The 24,241-nt window shown below is 38.2% G+C and overlaps 1 protein-coding gene across 1 annotated transcript in view; it reads right to left on the bottom strand.

Annotated features, from left to right (window-relative positions):
- Positions 1-24,241, bottom strand: part of SPAG16 (sperm associated antigen 16) — a 304,682-nt gene that overhangs the window by 37,487 nt on the left and 242,954 nt on the right. The window contains 1 exon segment of the mRNA XM_026852411.1: positions 15,422-15,549. Coding sequence (XP_026708212.1) covers positions 15,422-15,549 — 128 coding nt within the window.

Here is a 24,241-nt window from a genome sequence, read left to right as displayed (position 1 = left end):
TATAAGAGACAGCCCCCAAGGTGATGAAGATTTTCACTGGAATGCTGCCTAGCATGTAAGAGAAATTTGGAAAATACATATGTTTCCACAACAATATTTGGTTCAATCAGCATTTTATGATGAAATTCTCTTTCATCAGGTAATTTTCAAACAATGGTAAGAGAGATTTAGTGTTTAGGTTTGTAATGCATCCTGAACCTCCATAATAATTTGGAAAACTATATACAACAAGAATTGTGTTTACTCTATTGATTCGACTATTGGAAAACTTGAGATTTTGACAAAATATTTCTTTTTATTATGCCATTTCTGACAGTTGAATATTGCTGAGAATAAATAGCGGGAAATTATTTCAATATAATCTTAGTGCACATTACTTTAGAAGATTGTTCTAAATTGCTAAAGACAGAACCAATTTATCTAAACAGAATTATTTAAGAGGAGTATGGATTAGCATTATATAGTCAGAGTAGGCAGAAACTATGGATAGAAACTGCAACTCTTTTTCCATTTCTTGTCTTAAATTAAGAAAAAGAGGGCTGCTCTAAAACAAGCCAAAACATTGAACTTTATACCGGAAAGAATATGTCCTCCTTCAAAATCTCTGGTAATTTGGTGATGCTTATAGAGCAATTTGGTGATATTCAGAAAGCTTGTATTGTTAGACACCATTTGCAATCCATGTTACCTGCACCTAAAGGCTTGATCATTTACTCTAGCTCATATACACAAGGGAAGAAGATTTATAGAAAAGGAAAACAATTTTTTGAGGCTTTTTTTTTTTTTGTCTGCATATGCTGGCAGTAAGCCACTGTTTTTCTGAATCTGTAATTTTATGCCTCTATGTCAGGCAGATGTTTATCTAAATCATTTAAATCTCTGTCTTTTCTTTTTTAGACACATTTAGTATTAAGGGATGCTCCCTGAGTAACAGCATACATTAAAAGTTAATTAAGAGGAAGTTAAAGGAGAAGGAAAGTAATTACTTTTTTCATACCCCCAACAGACACTTATTTCATTTTGGCAGGTTAAAAATGAGAAAATTTGGAATAAAGGTGTGAAGATGGGCAATACGTATTTTTAGGGAAAAGCTTTATTATCAATTTCCTTACATTCTAATTAGAAAATGCAATCCACTTGCTAATCTTGAGTGAAACCAGTAACTAATATAAATTGCTTCATTAATTTGTTTAATAACCAAACTTTTAAAAAGTGGCACATCTAAGTCAAATAGCAGGCAGTTATGGGCTGTCATCACAAAACCAACCCATTTTTTGCACATTACACTAGTAGACGCTATTTACTGTTTTTTTTAGTTATTACGCAGTGTCAAATAATAATAGCTTTATCATTCTAGGTTTAATACAGCTATTACTCTTGACTACTAATTAATGTTTCTGAGAGAGCAAAATATATCTAGAAAAATGTGTGCACACATACTCCCCCACACTTGTAGACACACACTTTTTAACATGCAGATATGTGTCCAACAAGTGTTCAACTCTCCTTTGTAGCAAGTCATGCTCCGATGGAAACACTAGGATCTAAATTTAAAACAAGATCTTGATTATCAATATGTGCATTTTTCCTCCAGAGAAAGAGTAATTTCTGGATTAAAAAAACAAAACAAAAAATGTCACAAAGAGAAAACAAATCAGTATTGGCCACAGCAAAGCTGCTCTATTTAAAGTAGGACAATTATTCTTTTAAAATAAAGCCCTCAGACTGCAAAGATGTTATGTGCCCTGATGTCAGACCTCAGAAAGACTGTACTGGAAGGAGTGAATGCGTGCCCCTAAGGTTGATCAGCTGCGGGGTGTCCTCAGCCAGCCCCAGACAGGCTGTCCTCCACGGGGGAACTCCAGCCCTCTCCCTGCCTACGCTCGGCTGAATCCAGCTGAACTTTGTCATGGGTCATGTCTGCTGCTGTTGGTGGCAGGGGGAATTTGAGACATGAGGCCCTGCATTATTCAGAAAGGAACTGACAAAGGGCTATTTTTTAATAACATGATTAAGAGGGAACAAAAAGTGGGAATACCTTGCAAATCCATAGCAGATCTTGAAAAATCCATTTTCCAGATTTGGAAAGGAAAGATTTTAGAAAGAACAAAATTCACAAAAAAAAATCTGTCCTTAAACCAAAATTATTCAAATATATTGCATAGTTTTTCTCAGAATAAAACTGCTTTATTTTTCTTTTCCCTCAAAGCATCTTGCATTTCCTATCCTATTTCCTATGAATTTTACTTTTTTTAAAAACTCACATTATACTAATTACAAATATGACTGATAGTTATTAGCACTTTAACTATGTAAAATAACATATTTAGGCCCTAAGTTTCTTATGTCTCCATGTCTAATTTTAATTTATCCCATATCCCATCTCTATTTATGGTGGCGCTGCAGGAGAACCACAGAGATAATCTAGGGGTTGGTGGGAGAAAATTACTGACAAGGCATGTTCATGTGCTCTCTCCTACATGCAGGTCTCTCAATTTCTTGTTCATCCAAAGCAGAGAGCATGACCAACACAAACTGTGTGACTGTATGCAAATTTTCACTGAATGCAGAAGGAAAATAATAGAAAAATCACAAGTCTGTAATCATCTCAACTATAGATAAAAACAAAATATATGGCAAGCAGAGTCAAAAAAAGAGCATTTGTCAAGATGTTACACATTTCCCAAGGCATGGGCTCTGCAACAGGTGGACACACTATGTGCATTTCCAAAAAACAGTGAGTGCCAGACTCAACTTTCTAGGGTTCATCTCAACGAGTAAAACCAGTTGCATGCCATTACTTGATGGAGCTGGCAAGGGGGATAGGTTTGGCAGCAGGATTAGGGTAGATCTTTGAGTGCAATATGTAGAGGGTCCCATGTGGTGGATGATCTTGATCTGATCTTGACCACTCCTGCTTTTCCATAACTTTTTGCTTAAAGCAACTCTGTTGTTTTTGCACAAATCTAGTATAAAATAGGAGAAATTTAAATAAAGAGTAGGACTGTGGCACAGTCATATCAACATACATCACCAAGTACCTCCTTTCCTGTGAGCTTGTTCACAGGGGGAAGTTGGATCATTGATATTTATTCTAGTCACTAACGGGAAGATTACATACAAAGGCTTTGTCACATCGCTAAATTCTGCTTCTCGCCTATCACCCAGTGTTTCCAATCTGCATGTGATAAATGTCTTCTTTTTGAAAGATTATTGCTTCTCTATAAAACATTTTTGAGGAGAGAGAAAGGGGAAAGAAACAATCAGCTGAGTAAGGGACTGGCATGTAAAATAATATCATTTGCAAAACACTGGCCTGAAACCCACTTAGAGGCAGAGAAGCTGGGCTTGAGCCACTAAAGAGAAAAAACAGGGATGCAGTAATCACATATTTATTTTTAGAGAAAATGAAAAGCTAAATAAACTGTAAAACCAGTGTTTACCAGTAAACCTTTCCTGTCCTGAAAACCACGCTGAGTGATGCAGGAACAGTCAGTTCTCAGGTGATCAACTGGTGGTAACTTTTCAGCAGAGTCTCATTCCTCCTGTGTTGATGCCAGGACACTTTAGGTCCTGAAACAATTAATTTCAGTGGTACTGCAGCAAACTATTGCCAGAAATCTGAACTTGAGAGACAATGAAACAACTGCTGAAGCTTATTCTTCTGCCCTAGCTCTGAAATCACCTCACAGTCAAGAAGGGATCGGAGACTGAGCTCCTGAAAAGAAGCTGATGGATCTCAGCCTGCCAGGAAAGCGGGACATAAAGCATCCAAACATTGCATTTGTGAAGGGATTAGTGCACTCACCATTGGATTTGGCATAGGATAGTGTGTGTGACTGGGATTTATGGCAGGGATGAGGAATGGTGTGCTGATTGCTTTGATAAATGTGTATCCTTGAGGTATGACTAATTGTTCTAAGAAAGCAAAGGAGATACCATTAAACACAGGAGGAAAAAACATACAGAGGAAATTCTGTAAGTGATGTCATGGCACTATAGGGAGAAACTTGCCTCCAGATGAAGAGCCCGGGAAATGTTAGGAACCTGGCTGTTAACTACCATGACAGCAATTCACACCACTGATTGAAATACCATCCTGTTGTTAGGAAAGTCCAGACTGGCAAGGTGATGGGGACAGATCTCTTTTCATTGCTTCACATAAATTACAGCATGTGATTAGCATTGTATTGATTGCTTCTCAGTGGGGATGCTTGGGGTTCTCAAGATACCAGAACAGACATTTCTCCACAAAGTGAGTCACTACTACTTTTGACAATTTCACCATTACAATGCCGACACATTACCTCATCTGCAAGACAACAAAAGAACATGCACTCCTATTTCTATAGGCAACATAAAACCCCATCAGGCTAGTCTACTGGAGCAATTTTAAATAGAACTGTACAATACAAATTAGGTCCTGCCTCATTGCTTCTCCTCTCCAATAGCTCATGCTAATGCCTTCCAATGTACACATCAATACTGTACAACACCTGAAGCTCCTTCTGAGGACAACTGTTATATATTTTTCATTCCACCTCTACCATTTTAGCAACCAGGTCTATCACGCATTTGCATCAATTTAATCCTTTCTACAGAATAACCATGAGTGGAGAAAAAGATTCCAGAGAGAGAGAGAGAGAATTGAATATGTTCGTATTTTAGGACCTCAGCTGAATCACCTTTAGATTATTAGTACAGCACACTCTGAGGTGACAAGAGTCTTACTTTTTAATGTGTTTTTCATGCCTGATGATGTAGTCTACATCAACAAGAAAGGGCAAAAGGGAAGATGGAAAAGAGGTGAAGTGATATGCCTGCTACTCTTTAGAAAATTCTTGGCTGTGTGAGGAAGAGAAGCAGCATCTCCCAAATTTCATATCAGTTACATATTAGACCAACCACACTGCTTCTTAACATAAAATGTCCTCAACTATTTATAATGCTTATAAATGTAGAAGCTGAATTCAATTATAGTCAAAGAGTTGCATTTTGGCCTTGGACCACAAAATGGCAACAACACCCTTCTGTGCTGTTGCCTTATGGGTATCAAAGCATAAAATTGTTTTAAACCTGTGTCTGCCTGGCAGTTTTCTGTACATTAAATATGTACTACAAAAATGCTATCATATGGAAAATGTTTGAAGTATGAATTACTTCTGCAAACTTTCACTATCCATCAATGCTGCATGGGGTATCTTACTCAAAACCAATGTGACAGACTACAACTTTTCCTTCAAAACTAGGACCCCCAGCTATTTTGCAGATGACACTTAAAACTGACTACATAAGGTCTCTTGAAGCAGCAAGAAAATATTTTGAAGCGAGTATCTTGCAAGCTCTGAAATTGCAGTTACTTTAAACGCACAGCTGAAGCCATCCCAAAGGTCTGCCTGCTTTCCAGGTCAAGCCGTTTCCCAGACAGTATCTCTTTTGCTATTAGGTAAAGGATGGGCGAGTGGGAAGTCTGAAGAAGCTGCCCACTGAGGCTGTGGGGAACTAGAATGGGAACAGATCTATACACAAGCAGTAGAGGTTAGAAGGGAGTAATCTATACATAGAAACAGATTGATTCACCACCACCATTTTGACTCAGTATTTAGCAAACTGGAAAGCTATTTGTTGAAAATATATTATTTATATCACAACACCGTTGATAGTAGAAAGGAAATTAATTTGTAAAGTTTGGGGCTTGTTTGGTTTTTAACAGATATTTTTGAGAATGTGTAGCTGCAGTCACCATGTCATCAGACTTCTGAAACATTCTTACAGCTACATCTTGGAAGGGACAGTGGAACACATAGTTTGATATTTAACAGCTCATGCTTGGCCTAGACAGTCTAGTGTAATCTTTGAATTTGAAAAGTAAAAATCCATCGCAGCATATTCTGTGTAGGCAAGTGTGTCCAGACAACTTACCTCAACCCGACAGAACAGCAGCTCACTACTTAGTAACACATAAAAACAGCTCATGGGGAATCCAATTAAAAGGAAAGATAACAAACTACCCACTCCTTTTCTTCAGCATAACATGGTAGAGCGTTGTAGGCGTGCAGGTGGAGGCGGACATGCTGATCCACTAAGAAGACCTTTCATAAAAAGTTCATGTCTATAATCTACTTTCCTCAGTTAATATGTGAAGAATGAAGATTCCACAATTAATTGTGGAAAGGAAAAAGGTCATTTAAGATGCAATGACTTTAACTTAACAAACTAACAGATTTATCTATTTCTCATACAAAGTTAACGGCATAGTAGTTTTTCCCTCCATTGCATCATCAAGAATAGGATTTGGTCCTGAGCAAATGTGTTGAAGCAGAATCTAACTGGAGCAAGCACAACAATTACTATCCAAGGAAAGCGTTTACAGTTGCTGTGCACAGTAACTATTCATGGGAGCTCAGTTCCCCAAAAGTGTATAAAGCTCACAATATTTGACGACTCCTAGATACCCCTGACATATATTTCTTTGATGTACACGCTTATCTGAATTTTGCCTCCCATGGTTTAATGGATTTCCCTTTGCACAGGAATACACATGTTCTACAGGCACAGGAGGTGCTGACTGCAGCAGGTGTTTGCCAAGCAAATTTCCATGTCCATGCTTCAAAGTTTGGCTTTGTTTCCTATTAGCTTGCGTGTGGAAGTAATGAACTACATTTATAACAGGCTCCAGAACAGGCTGTCTTCATACCTATGAACTATTGGACCAATTAGCTACTTTTGCAGTGATAGGTAAGCTAGATATTTTATACTGAAAGATCTGTGGCAGAGGGTAAAATATTTGTAATAGAGCTTTCATCTCAAATGTGGTTCCTTCCCTGGCTTGTCAGGACATGATAGTCAAATTTCAGAGATGAAGCAAAAGCTGTGACTGACTTTACTTCATAGAACATTATGAGCACCTTGTGAAAAACCCGCAGCACAGAATACAATCAGTACAAAACTCAGTAGATCTCCGTTAAGGGGAAGGCAAACAATGCCTGACTCTGTACCTTGCTTATGATTGACTATTTTTTGCTTGTACGTTTCAAACTTTCTATCAGTTCTTAAAGCCTCCAATGTCACCTCTCACTTCTGCTCTGTCAAAGGCAAGAGTGTTAAGTGGTCTTTTGAAAACTCTCCAGCAAACACCTTCATGCTTTCCTCTCTAATACCTTTCACACCTATAAACATCCATGGATCAACTTGAGTGACCTCTAAAAATTTCCCCTTACTTCTCATGCCTATAAAAAAGTTGCTAATAATGGTCTGTGTAGTACAAAGCATTGTTTCTGATGTTAGATAATAACTTAATAGTTTCACTGAAATTTTGTGCTCTTGTTGCCTGAAGTTTCTAGCTTCTGCCTTGCTTATCAGCTGTCCAGAGTAGAAGCACGCTATGGCTATGTACCTTCCCCTGCACTTCACACAACGGAGGCCTGGTCTGGGAAGAGAGGTGTTAATATCATATCAACTAAGTAAATTTAGCTATTATTTTTAATTAATGTAGGTATTGTGTGGCCAGTGCTAATCTGGTAGGAACATTATTACACACATACACACACTAAATTGCTTTTTCACTAATGACTCGTTTGTTTTATTCTTGCCTCTTTCAAAAAAGCGATTAAGTTGAAAATGACCTTTTGAAGATTGTGCTTGTGGACCGATCTTTTAATTTTTAATTACTTACTTTGCTTTAATTGTTACATTAGGAACTATTAAGAAAGCAGCCAGCTTCATAATCAATAATTTAATTAGAGTTTTAGGACCAAGAAGTCAATGCAAATGTTATTCTGCACTCAGGCCTTTCCCAAAGCCTTTGAAAGAGCTCCTCCCATTTTGTTTCAAAGTGACATTGGTGACAGAAAAATTAAATTCGTACTTACTGCAATATATCATGCACCATATTATAGATACACACAGGCAGCTGGTAAGAAGTTCAGACTCAGGTCAATCTATTTGCTGCCCAGACAGGAATACAGCCTGCTTCTCTCCCTTCATTTCTAAATAATCAGTGACACAGCCAAATGCCATTACACTGCGAGCTCTGACAGAATCCACTCCCTGTACGGCACACCAGCGGCCACGCTATCTAAGTGTTTACTGAAATCTATAGCCAGACTTTTCCCCCGGCTAGAACTTCAAATATTTTAAATTTATCCGCTTACAGCTCTCTAATTACTACTAATATTCTAAGATAACCAGCAGCAAGTGAAAACTGATCCACTCTAATTTTACAGATGATGAAATCTGATTCAATCAGCAGTGAATTAATACCCTCCTCCATTCCACTGTTGCCTCTCTGCCTGCCCTTGCAAGTTTACAGCACGTCAGCATCAGTGATACATCACAGGGAGCTGTCAGCGGAGCTGTGAATTGCATGGCCTGCTGCCTGGAATATGGATGTCCCTCATTTGTAATTATAGGCATGTGTTTCACATGACTACATCACTCCAAAAAGCCTTCCCCAGAAGCAACCCCCTAGCTGGTAAGGCATGAATAAATAGAAACGAGTGTGCCGAGACACACAGGGCCAAAACACCTCCCCATCACCCATCATTTGAATAGGGTGGACCATCCCGGGGAATGCGAGGGAAACAGCACATGGATGAAAGAGAGCCTTAAACCAGAGCAGAAGCTTTGGTGAAAGGTGTAAAACCTTGCAGAAGGGTGGCTGCAGTGACCTGCTAGGAGGGAGGCAGGCAGGCAGGCAGTTGTGTTGGGAGGTTTGTGAGCTTGGCAGCAAACAGGCATTCAAAGGCAGGTACACCTATAGCTTGTTAGGGAAGGATCTGAGGACTGCTCTGACCATGGGAAAGGCAATGATACAAGAAAGGAGCCAACACTCACTCTAAGACACAGAGTAAGATAAAACCAGGCCGGGCTGCACTGCAAGAAGCCTGGTCTGAAGGGTGCAAATGTCCAGCCACAGGAAGAACCTCAGGCAGAGCACCTGGGGAAACCACCACTGTGCAAGAACAGAGGAAGACAAAGTGTTAAAAGGGGCTGCCTTCCCACTGGCAAAATAACTCTGACATTCAGTGGACAGGCACAGGCATGTCAATAAACTGAAACAGCTTAATAAAACAATAATTATAACCTCTTAAAAGTCACTTATTCAACTACAGCTTTAGAATCATAGAGTTGTTTAGGTTAGAAAAGATCCTCAAGACCAACTGTTGAGCTTTGCAGAACAAGGTAACTTGTCTGATCTAAAATGTTTAGAATCCAATTTAAACCTAGTTTAACAGGGAAAAAAGCCCATGACATCAAGTGATTATACAGTTTGTTAAACTTTTGGATTTAATGGTTTGATTTGAGAGCAAATTCAGGAAGTCAAGAAAAAGAAGGGACAAGTCGGTAATGGCAGGCCAAATAAAAGACAGTCATAGTTCAAGTCTGAGGGTTATTCTGGGGACAGCAGCCAAGCACACTTTGCAGGGCAAAAGATTTCCTGCCTCTCAGGAAGAAAAAAAAAAAACCATAGCAAAACAAGAACATAGGCTACTTTCTTGCTTGCATCTGAGTCAACTGATCCAATTGCAGCTACAGGCTCATTATTTGAATTATCTTATTTTGATCTGATTTTTTCCACAGAAGCTGTTTTGGAGGATAGTCAGAATGTAGCATTTTTAAAAATGACAGTGACCATATCAAGCTTTTTTCTCAATTATTTTTTAAGATTAGTAAGAAATCAAGAAATTTTTCCTCAGATATATTTTTGGTTTTGAAAAAATTGGCACTATGTCTCTACAAAAGCGTCCCAAACAGGTTTAACGCAAACCTCTTCAAGTTTTACTTTTGTCTTTCATGATATTACTTCTTGGAGAAAACACAATCAGTACTCATAACTATTTGTTCTTGGTTTCATATTTTATTGTGATTCAAATTCCTTTTCATATTAAGACAGGGAGTTTTAAAATATGAACCCATTATTTACAAATATGCAGAATGGAATCAGGAACACAAAATTTCTTACACTGCATGCCAGGAACTGGACTTATCCTTGCCTGTCCCTTATTTGCAGCAAAATAATTAAATTACACTAAGATATTTCAAGTTTGCATGGAAAAGCTCTTCATCTCCAATACTGACGACTTCAATCTTTGACCTACAGTTGAAGAGGATTGACTTGAACCATAAACTGCCCGTCAAAGATTTTTTTAAACGACCTATGCTGTCTATACACTCAGCTCTTGAATTCATTCCTCAGAAGTTCAAAAGGGTTCAAATAAAACTGACAAATCCAATACCCTGAGGACATTCTGACTGATAATTTTGTGTCTAAGCTATTTACTCGGGGATAAATCAACTGTACTAGGCCAAAAAATGTAAAGACAATCAGATCGGCTTTCAAAATTACTCCATTTGGCTGCTCTGTGCCTGTCTCATACTCCTGATCCTTAAATAACATTTTTTCCAGAATTTGCCTTGTGAATATCCGCTCCAAATGTACACAGGCATAACAGCCCCCACCACAGGTAGGCAGCATCCCTACAAATATGTGGGTGTTCCCACATACTTTAAAGCTACCAGAAAAAGAGTTCTGACAAAATCCATGTTGAAAAACAAGTAGTCTAAAAGATAATTTATATTTCACAAAGAAACAAAAGCAGAACAGGATATTTTAGGGAATTACTAACTCAAAAATTACTAAATTCCAACAAAATCAACACTGAAAAATAAGTGGTCTAAAAGGTAATTTCATTAGCAGAAAGAAAAAACGTTATCTAAGAAAATTACTGGTTTGGAACAATTCTACTGAATTTAAACAGGTAAGAGGTAAACAGCTTTCAGGCACAATCCAGTTGCAACAGGCAGGAACCACAGCAGGGTTGTCCCATGGCATAGACATCACACAGTGGGGAAAGATGGGCTGTATTGTGAAGGAAAGAATTGCAAGAGTGCAGCTGAGATCAGCATCATTGTAATTATTCTACATCCATATGAAACACATAAACAGCTAAGCCCTCACCATTAAAATGCTGCACCACAGCTGGCAACCTTAGCAGACAGCTCAAAAACTGGTATACCTAAGTATTTGTTCTCTAGTAGGACACCATGTGAAAAGGCATTTTAAATACCCATCGATCTTAAATGATCCATATGCCTTACATCAGTTGCCTTTTCCAAGGCTGGAAAAATGCAAATTATGTCACCCCAAACTCTTGGGGATTTACTCTGCTATTTCTTTGAACCCAGAGACAGATCATTTCAGGACCTAAATGTCTGTGAGGTAGATCATGAAAAACCAAGAAAGAAACGTCCCAGGCACTATCTTACCACCAACACTTGTAATTTCTCTGTAGAAAAAGGCTGGCAGGGTTGCTGTGGACCACATAAAGGTGGTGCCTGAGGGTAGGGCTGAGCACCCACTGTCACTTCTCCAACCACATAGGGCATTCATTTGGGCTTCCCTGCTGTTGCCCAGAGACCTAATTGCATGGAAACTTAAACTTTGTCAGACCTTGGCTAACATTCAATAGCTGTTAGCAGGAAATGATAAGCAGACATCATGAGTACAGAAGCCTCAATTTATTAGGAAATATCACTTTTAAAAAGACCCTTTTTTATCCGGTGCCACATTTAAAGAAAAAAACCCTGCCCTAAAGGAACACTCAGCTGCCTCTCACTGTTTTCACTGGCTACTTCTTCCTAATGTCCTTCTCGGAGTGTAATGTGGCCCTAAAAGTCCAGCCTGCTCTGCTATATAAAGTGTGGCTGTACCACACTCATGAATCATTTCCAGGGGCTAAGAGAGAACCAATTAGTTCACACCCATAAGAGAGACCCCTGCATGAGCCTGAAAGGAGGCTCTGCCTGGATTCACAGTCCCCTCCCTCACTCTCGGGCAGGGGGAAGCTTTACAGCAGTCTTTGAGGAGTATGATGGCCACAGCCAGGTTCCGGCTCAATGAGAATGAGTTACCATTACTGGGAGCTACTTGCTGCTGTTAAGGCAGGATTTTGGACAATCTCATTCTGTTTTTTTTTTTCCTTTTTCCTCTGAGATTGGTGTCTGCATTATTCATCAAAGACCACATTACCTTGGAGCTTCTGACTTTTGATTGTGCTGTTCAGCCCACAAATTACTGTCAAGGATACAATCTGATTCACAGAGTTAGAACTTGCGTCTGGTCCCTGTTCTGCTGACTGTCTTACCCTTATTTAAGTCATCTTTGACCCAAATAGTAAAAAGCTGACATCCTGTGTAGATGTCAGGGATATTGGGTTGGTAGGGGAGTGGGAATTGGATCCTTTAATTTGTGTTATATGCTAGCAGTCTTCTGCAAAAGGAATGCAGAAAAATAGGGCTCATCATAAATCACTGGGCTGCATAAAGCCATAAATACATCCTGGATAATTAAAAAAAAATAAAACTACAAGCACTTAAATATCAGTGAGCAGTAGAGACCAAAATGAACAACAATTATCAAACAATATCTCAAATGCTTATTATTTCACAAAATAAAATAGAAGAATAGAGCATTGTATGAATCTAACTTTTTACAGAGCTGTGCATGTGCTGAACTTTATTCACATGGATAGCATCACTGATGTGAATGGGCCTGTGCAGTTAAGTGCACACACAAGAATTCCCAAATCCTCGTTAGACACATTTCTTAGGGCATTACTACTGAGTGCTGACTTCTAAGTGTCAGTCACTGCACAACTTTTTCAAAAATGAAATATCCAGTTATAGAATTTGACATTTCAAAAATCAGAAAGCAGATGAGAGTTACTAAATCAGTAAGTTTCAAACATGTAGAATAAAAAAAATGTGAGGACTTTTTTCCCCTCTATTTAATTATTTAAGTGTATAAATATTTGGCATTTTATCTGTCTGAGAAAGAGCAAAGATTCCGCTTGGCTCAAATGTTATCCAGACAAATCTGACTAGCCCCAAGAAATTACTCATTGGAATGTGGGAGATGCGGATGAGTGGCAGACAGCTTATCATGAGAAGGATTAACCCAGGCAGGTGAACTTGTACTCTTGGGGTCTCATGTTCTTTTACACCTCTCATATTTATCATTGGACACACTTTGCAATTCATGAGTAGAGACGCTCACTCTGATGTGTCAGCAGGAAAATATTCTGGTGAAAAGCCAGAATATGCTTGTCTTTCTATGAAACTGGCATAAAGAGAAATAAATTCCGCAGTTTATCTTGGCACAAGAGCCATGAGCTTTACTGGCAAGAAATTCCTACCAGTGAATTGCAGCCTCAGTCTCATACATCTAATCTACTAGGAGTCTGGCACGGTAGGAGGATGGTTCCTATCCAAACCCAACACCATATTTTCTCCCAGAGTGTTTGGAAAGAGCCATAATCATCTAAATACTCCTCATCCTGCTGTGTTCTTATTTTCCTATAAGCAACATATATCTTGTGTTTAAAATTACAATGTGCTGTAGATTTTTTTGAACCACTAGATCTGACCCTATGTTATCCAGAAAAAAAAAAAAAAAAAAAATACCATGTGTTTCCAAAGTCTGAAGGCTGCACTATACCTCCAGCTTAGTAATTACAAAGATGTATGTTCCATTCTGCCCCAAATACCAGAGCTCATTGTCCAGTCTGAACTTACACTGCTTTAACTTAGAGTTCTCTGCATCCATTATCTTTAATAATAAAAGGCTGACTAAAGTTAATGATTGAAGAGCAAGATGTGATTAGTAATATCAATCTAATATATGAGAAAACAAACTGGAGTATGATTTTCATGTTTCATTAGAATTATCTTAAATGTGCTCCTTAATGCTAATTGATCACAGAGGTGAGAAAATAATTCTGTTCCAAATTAATGGGAGAAAATCATTCATCTTCTTTCTGGAGGGAACATTTATATCATTCAATATTTAGAGGGAGATAACATCTTCACAGTGATTTCACCACTTAAAGTGATTCTTCAATGTGGGCACATATCTGAAATCTGCAAGATTTTCCACTGAATAGGGAAAAAATTCAACAGAATAAATACACAACAAAATGCCATATACAACGTTTTCTTTTCACAAATGGTCTTCCCTAGCTTGGAAAAATTACTCAAAGCTGAAAAACAGTGTTGGTGAATGAAAACTGAGCAGCTTTTTCCATAAGTTTATAAAAGAAAATTCTTTTATAATTCTGTTAATTTTCTATGAACAGATTACCGAGCCATTTGCAAGACAAAGTTCCTTGGAGGATTTATTGAAAACAAAACAAAGCAGAAATCTATTTTTTTCAACTGAGTTTTTAACTTTTTTTGGTATTTCAATATTTTTTTCTCTTTTTGAATTATTAATATTTGGATATCAAATCTTCTTATAAACCAATACATTTAAGAATAATGAGTCTTGACTGGCTTAATTTTAACTTCTTGTGCTCTATGCCCAGGATTATTATTAAATGACCTTCTATTCAGTCTGTTTCTATGATCCATAAATAGAAATTGCCTAATGAGCATCTCAAATATTCCACTGTCATTTTCACGTCAGTTTTTCTTATCCTGTGTTTGTATAGCTCTGATGACAATACCTATTAATACACTGCAATAGCTCTTTGCCTCCTTCCTCTCAAATCCCTTCCATGAATACAACCTTCTCTGTTCTGGGCTGGAATCTTGTCTCTTTTCACTGTTTGAGAAATGCAAATTGACCATAATGCCAACTGAAGTAGCAACTTGAGAATTTCAAGAGTTGCTCTATGACTAATACCATGACAGCAGAAATAATTATTGAATTTTCTGATGAAAGAAAGCATTCCTTTTGCCTTGTTCTTGTATTCTACTTGAACGTGGCTTTCGTACTTGGTCTGCAAAGCAGCAGGGACAAATACATTCTCCAATGTACTCAATCCATTTATAACTATACCACAGAATGAAGGCAGAGGAGAATAAAGGAAGAGATGCAGAGTTTCTGACATTACCTACAGTGATATATTTTGGAGAAAACAATGCATATTCCATGAGAAACCAGCAGTGAGATCTGGGGGTGGGTGGAATGCCTTCTAGAGGAGGAATAAATATATTACACTTCTATGTTCCTCCAGTGGCATTTTCCCGTTTCCTTTGTATGTAACTTAAAGCACGTGCCAGTGCTTACAACAGAAGCCTGACAAAACGGACCTTCAGCTGCTCTGTCGACTGAACTGATACAACACAGTGTGCAGTCTTCCAGACCCAGACCATTAGTTGTTAAAACCACCATCACCTAATTAAGCCCTATTTATACAGTGATCTCGGTGCTCATGTGAGGACTCATTCATTTCAGATGTCAAGGAAACGTTATATGGTGATATTTTTGGTCAGAAGATAGTATCTGTGTTAGTGAATATTCTAATGCCACATCACCTTTACTTTCTATTTTGATTTTACACTGTCTTTCATTTTTCCCACACTATACATGCCATCACTTTGCTTGAATTCAAGAAAGACCGAGAAAAAGACTGCTTACCATTCTGGCATCCCAGAGAGATTAAAGTCTTGTCAGCAAAGCTAGTGAGAGCAGTGTTGGAGAAAGGAAGAAACTCAATGCTATTGACTGAATCTTTATGACCATACATTGTATATCTGCATCTCTCGCTGCAAAATAAAATAACAGAAATACAGCATTTGTCATTCAGGATAATAAGAACAAGAGACAAGTTTAGGTAAATTAGTAGCGCATTTCATGTATCTTTCCTAGCTACTCTTTAGAAAAAATGAACATTAACAGCTATTCATCACCAAACACTATACCACAGAGAAAATAAAAAAAACCCAAATCAGTTAGTGTTTGCTTCCCAGTAACGAAGACTATAATGGGAAGGTAAAAAGAAATGGAGAAGCAGGTTTTAAAAGATTGAATTGTAAGGTACAACAATGAAAGCATCACTTTACATTCCTGGGTGCATCCTCAAAAACCTTGATGTAGAATTTAAAAGGAACATAGATGAAAAGGTGGGATAGGGACAGCAGCATTTCCTTTTTAAAGATATCTTATTCCTTCTTGCTTAAAAAGGGCCTAAGAAATCTACAGCACCATGCCAACATGCACCTTGAAGAAAGCCAGAGAGTGCTGGCAGCCTGACTTTCTTCTCAAGGTCTGCAGACTTACAGAAATTAAGTGACATCTGGTAGTTCTTCACTGAGGGTAAAGTCTTGCCACTGTGGATACCCAAGAGGCCTTTTCCCTGAAGAAGAGGTCTCTTACTATGGATGAGCCCCACCAGTAGCCATTATAAGGTGTAAGATCTTAAAGCAGATGTGAGAAACAGAGATGAACCCCAAGAAACAAGGTCTTTACCATAAACTGACCACAGCTCAGATGGAATTACTCTGTGACATGGTTCTAGAAGTTCTTTCAAGGCTGAAGACTTCCATCTATCCCGCCTGCCAGCTGATCAGCTATGAAGTAATACCCTAGAGGTTTTTGGTTTGTTTTCTTATCTTTTTGCTTTGTTTTCTTACCTGTTAACGAGTTGATTTCTGAGACAGCACTATTGATCCTCTTAGTTCAGGGTATGAACCCGATAGAGATGGAACATAAAATGGGAAGCTTTTCCACACAACCACTGTGACACTGCTGTAGAGAATCAGTTCTCTCACAAAACAGCCTGAAGTTTGCTATCTAGTGTGATCTAATAAAAGCTTTTTGGCTTCTGTTTTGTTTTCTGTGAGCACACCAGAGAAAAACGTTCCTTAAAGTGGAGTCCAGGAGAAGTGAAGGAAGAGCCCAAGGATGACTCTCCAGGACCACACAGAAGGTAACAAACAAATCTAGGATTATTCAAACTGAACAGAACAGCAAAGGCTGAACTGCTAAACAAGCATGTCAAGATGGGAGACAACTGAAATGAGCCGGCATTCACCACCCATTATGGCTGTATACATGACTCATCCATGGTGATAGGGGTTTCAGTCTATGATTTCTTTAGTTTCTTTAGAAACTCTGCGAATTTACAGTGTCTGTATTGTTATACCCTATGAAAACACAGAGATGGGTGAGCATACTATAGAAAAGCTCAATCAATGTAGAGTCACTAGCAGTTCTATCCTCTTCATTCAGCTGACTCAAAAATAGTATGAAAAAATAAAAGCCAACAACTCATCATAAATTATTACAGCTCTCAGTGAGAGCTCAGAATTTTATTCCCTGCTCATGTGATTCTGACAGTAGAAACACACCTTCCCTGAGCGGGCTGCTGAATATATCATTGGGGCTTGCAAATTAGATTACTGGGTGGTTCTTAATGGAGAAATTTCTTACAATATTTATTAAGGAGGCTGTCAGCAGAGGGAATTAAAGATGTGATTTTTTTTTAGCCTTTTTTTTTTTTCTCCCCTTCCTGCCTGTATGTCACCAGAAGACTCTCAGAGCTCTTGCAGGTTTTGTAACAACAGCACAGAAGATCAGTATCTGCAGGATCAGATATAGACCAGTAGAGCTAAGGGGTCTTGATGGACACTACCCTGATCACCAATCTAACAAAGTGACTTCTCAGACCTTTTTTAATGCCTTTCCACTTCCCAGACTCAAATACATATGCTGCACTGAGCTGAACACCAATTCTGTCCCCACAGAAGGGATAGTAGAAGGGAGATAAGCTGTTTCTGAGTAGAAATATTATCCAGGAAATATATTTCAAAGGAATATTAGATTCCACTGGTATCATTTTACAGAATCTATGTTTTTCTATTATAGATAATAAACTATTCAGTATTATCTGTTATATAGACTACGTGTGTTATTTTATCTCAAGGACTCATTTTAAACTAGTCATAAAGTATTGTGGCTGTTAGAGCTCGGTGCACAAGATATCTGATATTCATGATCACTTGATATACGACAATAAAATAACTTCAATAAAATAATTTTTTGTTTCACAGTCTCACGGTAATGTTTTATATTACAGATATGCCTTTTTCATCTCAGATCATGCACTTTTATTTGTGTAGAGGTATGCCATTTTAAAAAAGTGACCAATGATTTTCTGCTTGCCTGTTACACTGCAAGGACCTTGAGTTGCTGAAGAGTTTCTAACAAGCACAATCTAGCTGGGTATTTTTGTGGACACTTAGTTTAGAAAACATAGACAACTTTACATAACACAGTGAGAGTGCTCCACTAGAAGAAAAGGGGATTTTTTCCTGTAATAACAGGATGGATGGACATCCTTTTCAAAGTCACGGGGAGAAAAACATCTTCAACCTGCTTGAGGAGGCTTGGGGTGAAAGAACACAGGAAAAGGAAGTAAAGTAAAAAGGAATATTTTGTTTGTGAGTCACCGACAATAGATATGGACCATCCCTGGCAGGCAGGCTGCAAGAACAGGCTTGTGAGAGATTAATTAGGTGCCAAAGAAGGAAGACCCATTCAGAATCCCTTAGCAAGGTGAAAATGGACTAAAGTGATGGACCATGACAGCAGCAGAAGGGAAGGAAATGATTTGTACTTTTCCATCAAGAATATAAACACCCAGACCTGATGCAGTTGTCTCTCTCCTTGCCACTTCCATATCATTGCGTACTGATGAGCGAGCTCTGGCTCTCAAGATTTAATTTACCACTCTGGTAACTGACTGACTGATATTTCTAAGAACCTCCAACTGCTACATAAAATAAACTCATCTTTCCTTCCAGCTGAGACATAATTTCAGCAAGCCCGTCTTGTATACAAGCTATCTTTTGGTCGGAAAGGGGAACATTTGATTTAGATGTTCTTTTTCCACAAAAAATAAGTTGATATGAAGGGTAAAGCATCACCCTGTTTTTCATGGGACCTCTTATTTCTATCCAATGTTTCAAGTTTATCTACATTAGAATGAATCTGTAGCAAGATTCATTATCTATTTTTTTTCCATTATGAACACATAGCTTTATAGATAGCATAGATATAAGCTTCACCGTTTCTGAACATTTTAGTTCAGAAGAGAGAGGGACTAATCTATGAATAGTAGGTTAGGCATTTGCAGTACTCTTATTGTTTACAGACAGAGAAAGAAGTTCTAAATAAATGATGCCACGATAGAAATACTGCTCAGTAGTTCAGTATTTTGCAGATTGCATTCTGAACCTCATCTCAAAGACACCAATTCCAACCCTCATCCTTTACCTGTGTTATTACTATTTTTTCAATGTAAAACATCAGTTAACACATTTTCTTGAGTCATGACTAATTATCCTCAGTGTTCTCTTTTTCTCTACAAAGTCAATTTCCCTTCCCTTAAATCCAGGTAAGGTAATAACGTCCATCAATAAATCAGCCTTTATTCTACCTCACCAGGTTTCAATTTTTCTTAACAGGTTCAAACAAACATGGACAGACTGTTAGTTATAAAAAAGCACACCTGTACCATGAATGTTGGCATTTAAATTAATCATACCATTATCAATATCACTAGCTCAACAGTGATGGGAAAATTTTACTTGCTCAATTTTTAGAGACTTCTCTTTTAAGAATCGCATTCCAGAATGGTTCATTCAAATTCAAAAGGGCTTTCAGTAAAACTGCATTGAAAAGAGAAGATATGAAACACTTCCACTTACATAAGACTTCACTGAATATTAACAGGCTGACATCCCTACGCTGATGTACAATAGCAACCAAATAATGCACTAGTTACAATAATTGAAAAGAAGATACAGACAGTGGGTAGGTTTCCCCTACCCTGTATACTTTCCTATCTGCACAGAGAGAGTTAAAACTCAGTAAGGACAGCAAGCCGGCACGCCCTGATGGGAACATTTTACAATTGCTTGGTACATATTTATTGCTAAAGGCTATACAGGGCACAAAGCATTGGACAACCTGCAGTGCTCCACACCAGCTTAGTACTCATTTCCAAAGACACACAGCAAACCAGAGCGACAAGTGAGATTACATGTTGCCAATTCTTTTGCTATTTAAAAGTGTTTTTAAAAAAATCACCCAACACATGCTTACTAGCAAACCTATGAAAACAGGACAATCTCTGCCTTCTTTCTTGATTTTTTTTTAAAGCATATGGTTTCTATGTTCAGCTCCAGTTGGAAAAATTTTATATTAAATTTCATTTCAAGCATGGTAATTAAAAACACCTATACAGTCAATTGAAATTTTAAGCATGTACTTCTGAGTCAGTGCCACTACCAAACATCTTTTTACACGCCTTCCAAAGGAATACACTAAATGCACAAACACTCTTGAACTGTGTTCTTTTCTTCTCTCAAACCATCTCACGGAACAAACACTAAACTAAAACCCTTTCTCATGTCTGTTGAATAACATCCTTTTATGTGACCTGCAAACTAGCAGGCAAAATGTCAAGGTAAAATTCACCAGAAAGTCACCTGCTATAAAGGTGGACACAACATTTCTGAGCAAGTTTTGTAAGGTCACACAACAACCAGCCTCCAATCTTGTTATGAAATAACAGTTAACAAGAGGATACTTTTAATCAAAACAAATCCTATCACTTTCTCATTATATGACTTTATCTCCAAAATGTGTCTGTATCAGGCACAGAACTTTTCCAGCCAAGATCAATGGGTAAGTATAGCAATTGGGCTGGCTTAAGACATTAAAATGCCAGTTTGGTTTATGCTGTTATAAATGCATCCTATCATGTCTTTACATTTTATGACCTCTATTTTATTTCTAGGTAGCTTCACATATGACACATCCAATTATTCATGTCAAGAATGTAAAACTACCAGTATTTCAGTAAAAAGTGCCTACCATCATTTATGAAAATGATTTTTTTTCTTGACCCATTATTTCACTAAATGTAGCACATTTTATAAGACATTGACATGTGAGGACACTTCCTCTATAAAGTACATTTGTCTCTGGAAAGATATATGCCAGTATGATGCTGTCAACGTGAGTAACTTTGTTCAATTATTACTTATCTTCAATAAAATTAAGCTTTCTTCAGATTGTGAACATTCATTTACGCCCTCTTCCAAACTAGTGTTTGACACTTTGAAAATGCAGTGCTAAAGTATACATTACTACTATATTTGCAAAAATTTAAACATTTCTTCTCCATTATTTATACACATTTAGAAAGAAAATATAAGTTAAATCCTTCTCTGTGTAATTTATCTTCATACTCAGCACTCGTGGAATGTTTTAATCTTTGCAACAAATGCTCTGCGAAACAAAGAGCAATCCCCCAGTTTGAAAGAAAATATAAGTCAGGGTTTCTCTAGCAAGGGTCAGTTTGCAGAATTACTCCCGAGTTATTAAATCATGTGAAAGCACTTTATATTGTTGGTTTCTGATTAATTTTAATAGTTACACTTTTTAAATTCACAGTGAGCAGAAGCAGGATTAAGTATTAAACCTTCCTGTCATCACTCACATCAGAGGCTGCTTTGAGCTCGGCCAGGTAAGGCTGGCTGAATCACACAAGCATGGTGGGTAAATCCTGCTCCCACTGAAAGCAACACAAGGTTTGCCACTGATGTCAGTAGGAGCAGGATTAGATCCAGGTTTATCACCACAGGAACCTGACAGCTCACACTTTTGGTCTAGTGCACAGTAAATTGAGCATGTAAAAGGAAACTGATCTCTGAAGTGGTACAGACTGGTTAAGTTCAAAGGTACAGTTCTTTCCCTTCCTCTGTTCTTTTCCTCCTCTTTCTGCCAAAAGAAACACAAAGGCTTAGCAACTAGGAAGGCATATCCAAGAAAAAAAAGAACGCTAAACACAATATTAATGTTTTATTAATGTTTTCTGGGTATATGAATAAACATTACTCATCTGACTCAGCAAGTTTACAAGTCTGCAATAAAATTCTGTTACATACTTTTGTAGACCTCCTTGAGAAACATGAGAACTTAGGAGTCATACTCTTAAAACATGTAGGTTCTGAAATGGATCAAATTGCTTCTTTTAATTAAAAAGTTACGTTTTGTTTTGCTTAGTAAGTTTTGAAAGGCTGCAGCAGTTTATTTTTCAGAGTGAAGATTTCTTCTCTGACATTTAGCAAAGTTCTTTCCCCCTCACTTTTCAGGAGCTGAACTGAGCATGGCAGCTTTCCTTTAACACCAACTTACAAAGACTCAACAAAAGCATCACCAGCCCTGCTTCAGCTCCTGCGTAAATCAGTAATAAAAGCTACAGTGATTTATTAGGTAAACGGGTACCACCCTGCTGCATATGGGAACTGTAGTCACAATCCCCTTTGGCCCAGTTTCTATAAGGAACAACTTGCACACATAGTGCGAGCTTTTGCGCTCACATGGGATGCACCTACACCTTCAGGTAAGCCCCCAGTCTGCACCGAATTTTTCTAACATACATTGCAAGCCCTCCCTTTTAGCAGAACCCTAAGAGAAAACTGAAAGGCAACGTCTGAGCATTACTGGCCCTTAACTTCAGATCTCACTTTAAGAAGCCTGAACACACTGAATGCTTCTCAGCCCAGTCTAGTCCCACATATTTTGGGGTTCAATCTTGCAAGTACCACATAAGTGTTAAAAATCTACCTGCAGCGGGAATGTGAGCCAAAACCAGGTCCAGCATAGTGCACCCCTAAGCTTGTCTATAAAACTTTCCTCCAACTCAGAATACAAATATGGGTCTCTTTTATTCTGTGGTGCCACCTGTCATGGATGTAGTGATGCACTTCACTTGCAAGAGAGAAGCAACAATATATTTTACTGATATAAGACAGTGAGTTAACAAAGTTCAATGGTAAATATGACAGTGGTTCAACAAGATCTGACAGCAAGGTACACTTGATTATTTACTGCATAGAGGACAGGGTCAGACAAAACTGTCAGGGAGATCCTCCTGTTGAGTCATGAGGTTCAGAAAGAACCTCCTTTCGTTCTAAACTCCTTAGAGGGGGGTTAAGTGCGGCTGGATCCAGACTTAGTCTCAGACTTGGTCAACAGTTTACGTCTAAAGGATTATATGTGCACAATCAATCCTTGATATCACTTAGTTGAGATTTCAATGTTTCAGCGTGTATTCCCAATTCACTTACTGAGTAGCTGATGCGATAAGGACTCAGCCTCAAGGAATCACGTTGAGGAGGGACCTGAGGCGGGATTCCCTCAGCCTTAAGGAATCACCTTGAGGAGGGACCAGAGGGGTCCCTCCTCAATGAGAGATCCTGGCATGCAGCCCGCTGCTGTACAGGAGAGCTCAACGAGCCATGGGCTGTCCACTATTTTTATGGAGTAAGATGACTGACTCAGAGTCATATTTGCATACCAACTACATACATTAGTTTATTCCAAATTTGGCTTGAGTTAGACATTGACCCACACTGTGGTTAGGCGGTTGCATTGCTCAAATTAGCCCTTGGCTATTGTGTTGTTATCCGTCTCCCCTGAATCCACATGACCAGACACTTCCATTATGACCGCCCCTGGTGGTTATCACTTGAGCAGGGTTAGGTGAAGTACGGGTCAGGTTGGGGCAGGGGAGCACACCATCACACCACCTCCACTAGCAGTGCACAGCCTTGCTACCATTTACACATTAGTGTGCTGATAACAAGCTACCCAAAGAGCAATGCCCAAACAGAACAGGAAAGCTATTTTGTTGTGCTGCAAATTTATTTCATCTCCAGGGACCCTGCCTCCTTACAGATTTTGCTGTTCTAAAAATTACTTTGTCCTATTTCTATAACTTGAAAGAGCCTCTTTGGCAAACAATGCTCAGAAAGGGAAAATTGAATATACCTGAGAACACAAAAAATACAAAAAAGCACATGCAGAACAGAAAAAGAGGACAATATATTACATTAAATGAAATCTAATAGCTTGAACTTCAGATTCAAAAAGGCCTAATAGTGAGGGACATTTGGTCAGAACTTCCCTAATATATTTATAATTAACCAGCAGAAAGCAATGCTCCAGTCAGATTTCTATTCTGCCTTGAAATTAGATAACAGCCAAATAATCACAGTCCTTGAAATAACGTTCTATAAATGCAAGAGGTTGCAAAACTTCATGCTTTACCTTTAGGATTAAAATGCTTATTTGTCTCAATTCCTTGTAATTTATGTAACAGAATATGTATTACTGAAAAAGTAGCCAACTATAACACCACCTTTTTTTTTTTTTTTTGGAAGAGCTCCACTATATGTATTTTAGTATATTCATTGAGTGCGTGGAAACTTCCACCACTAGTGAGATACTGATCAGCTTAGTAAGACATATCACTGAGAAAAAATACTCTCAGCCAAAAAAGCACAAATGCAAAGTTTTAAGGACACGCTGGTTGCTATGGTGTTGAACATAGACCTGACTGCCTGATGCTAGCCTGAGAAGAAAGAACCCTGATTTTCTACC

Source organism: Athene cunicularia, assembly GCF_003259725.1.
Source record: "Athene cunicularia isolate RWA chromosome 7 unlocalized genomic scaffold, athCun1 chr7_part1, whole genome shotgun sequence".
Classification (NCBI taxonomy): domain Eukaryota; kingdom Metazoa; phylum Chordata; class Aves; order Strigiformes; family Strigidae; genus Athene; species Athene cunicularia.
The sequence above is the reverse complement of the archived record's forward strand: the minus strand, read 5'-3'. Positions and strand labels throughout refer to the sequence as shown.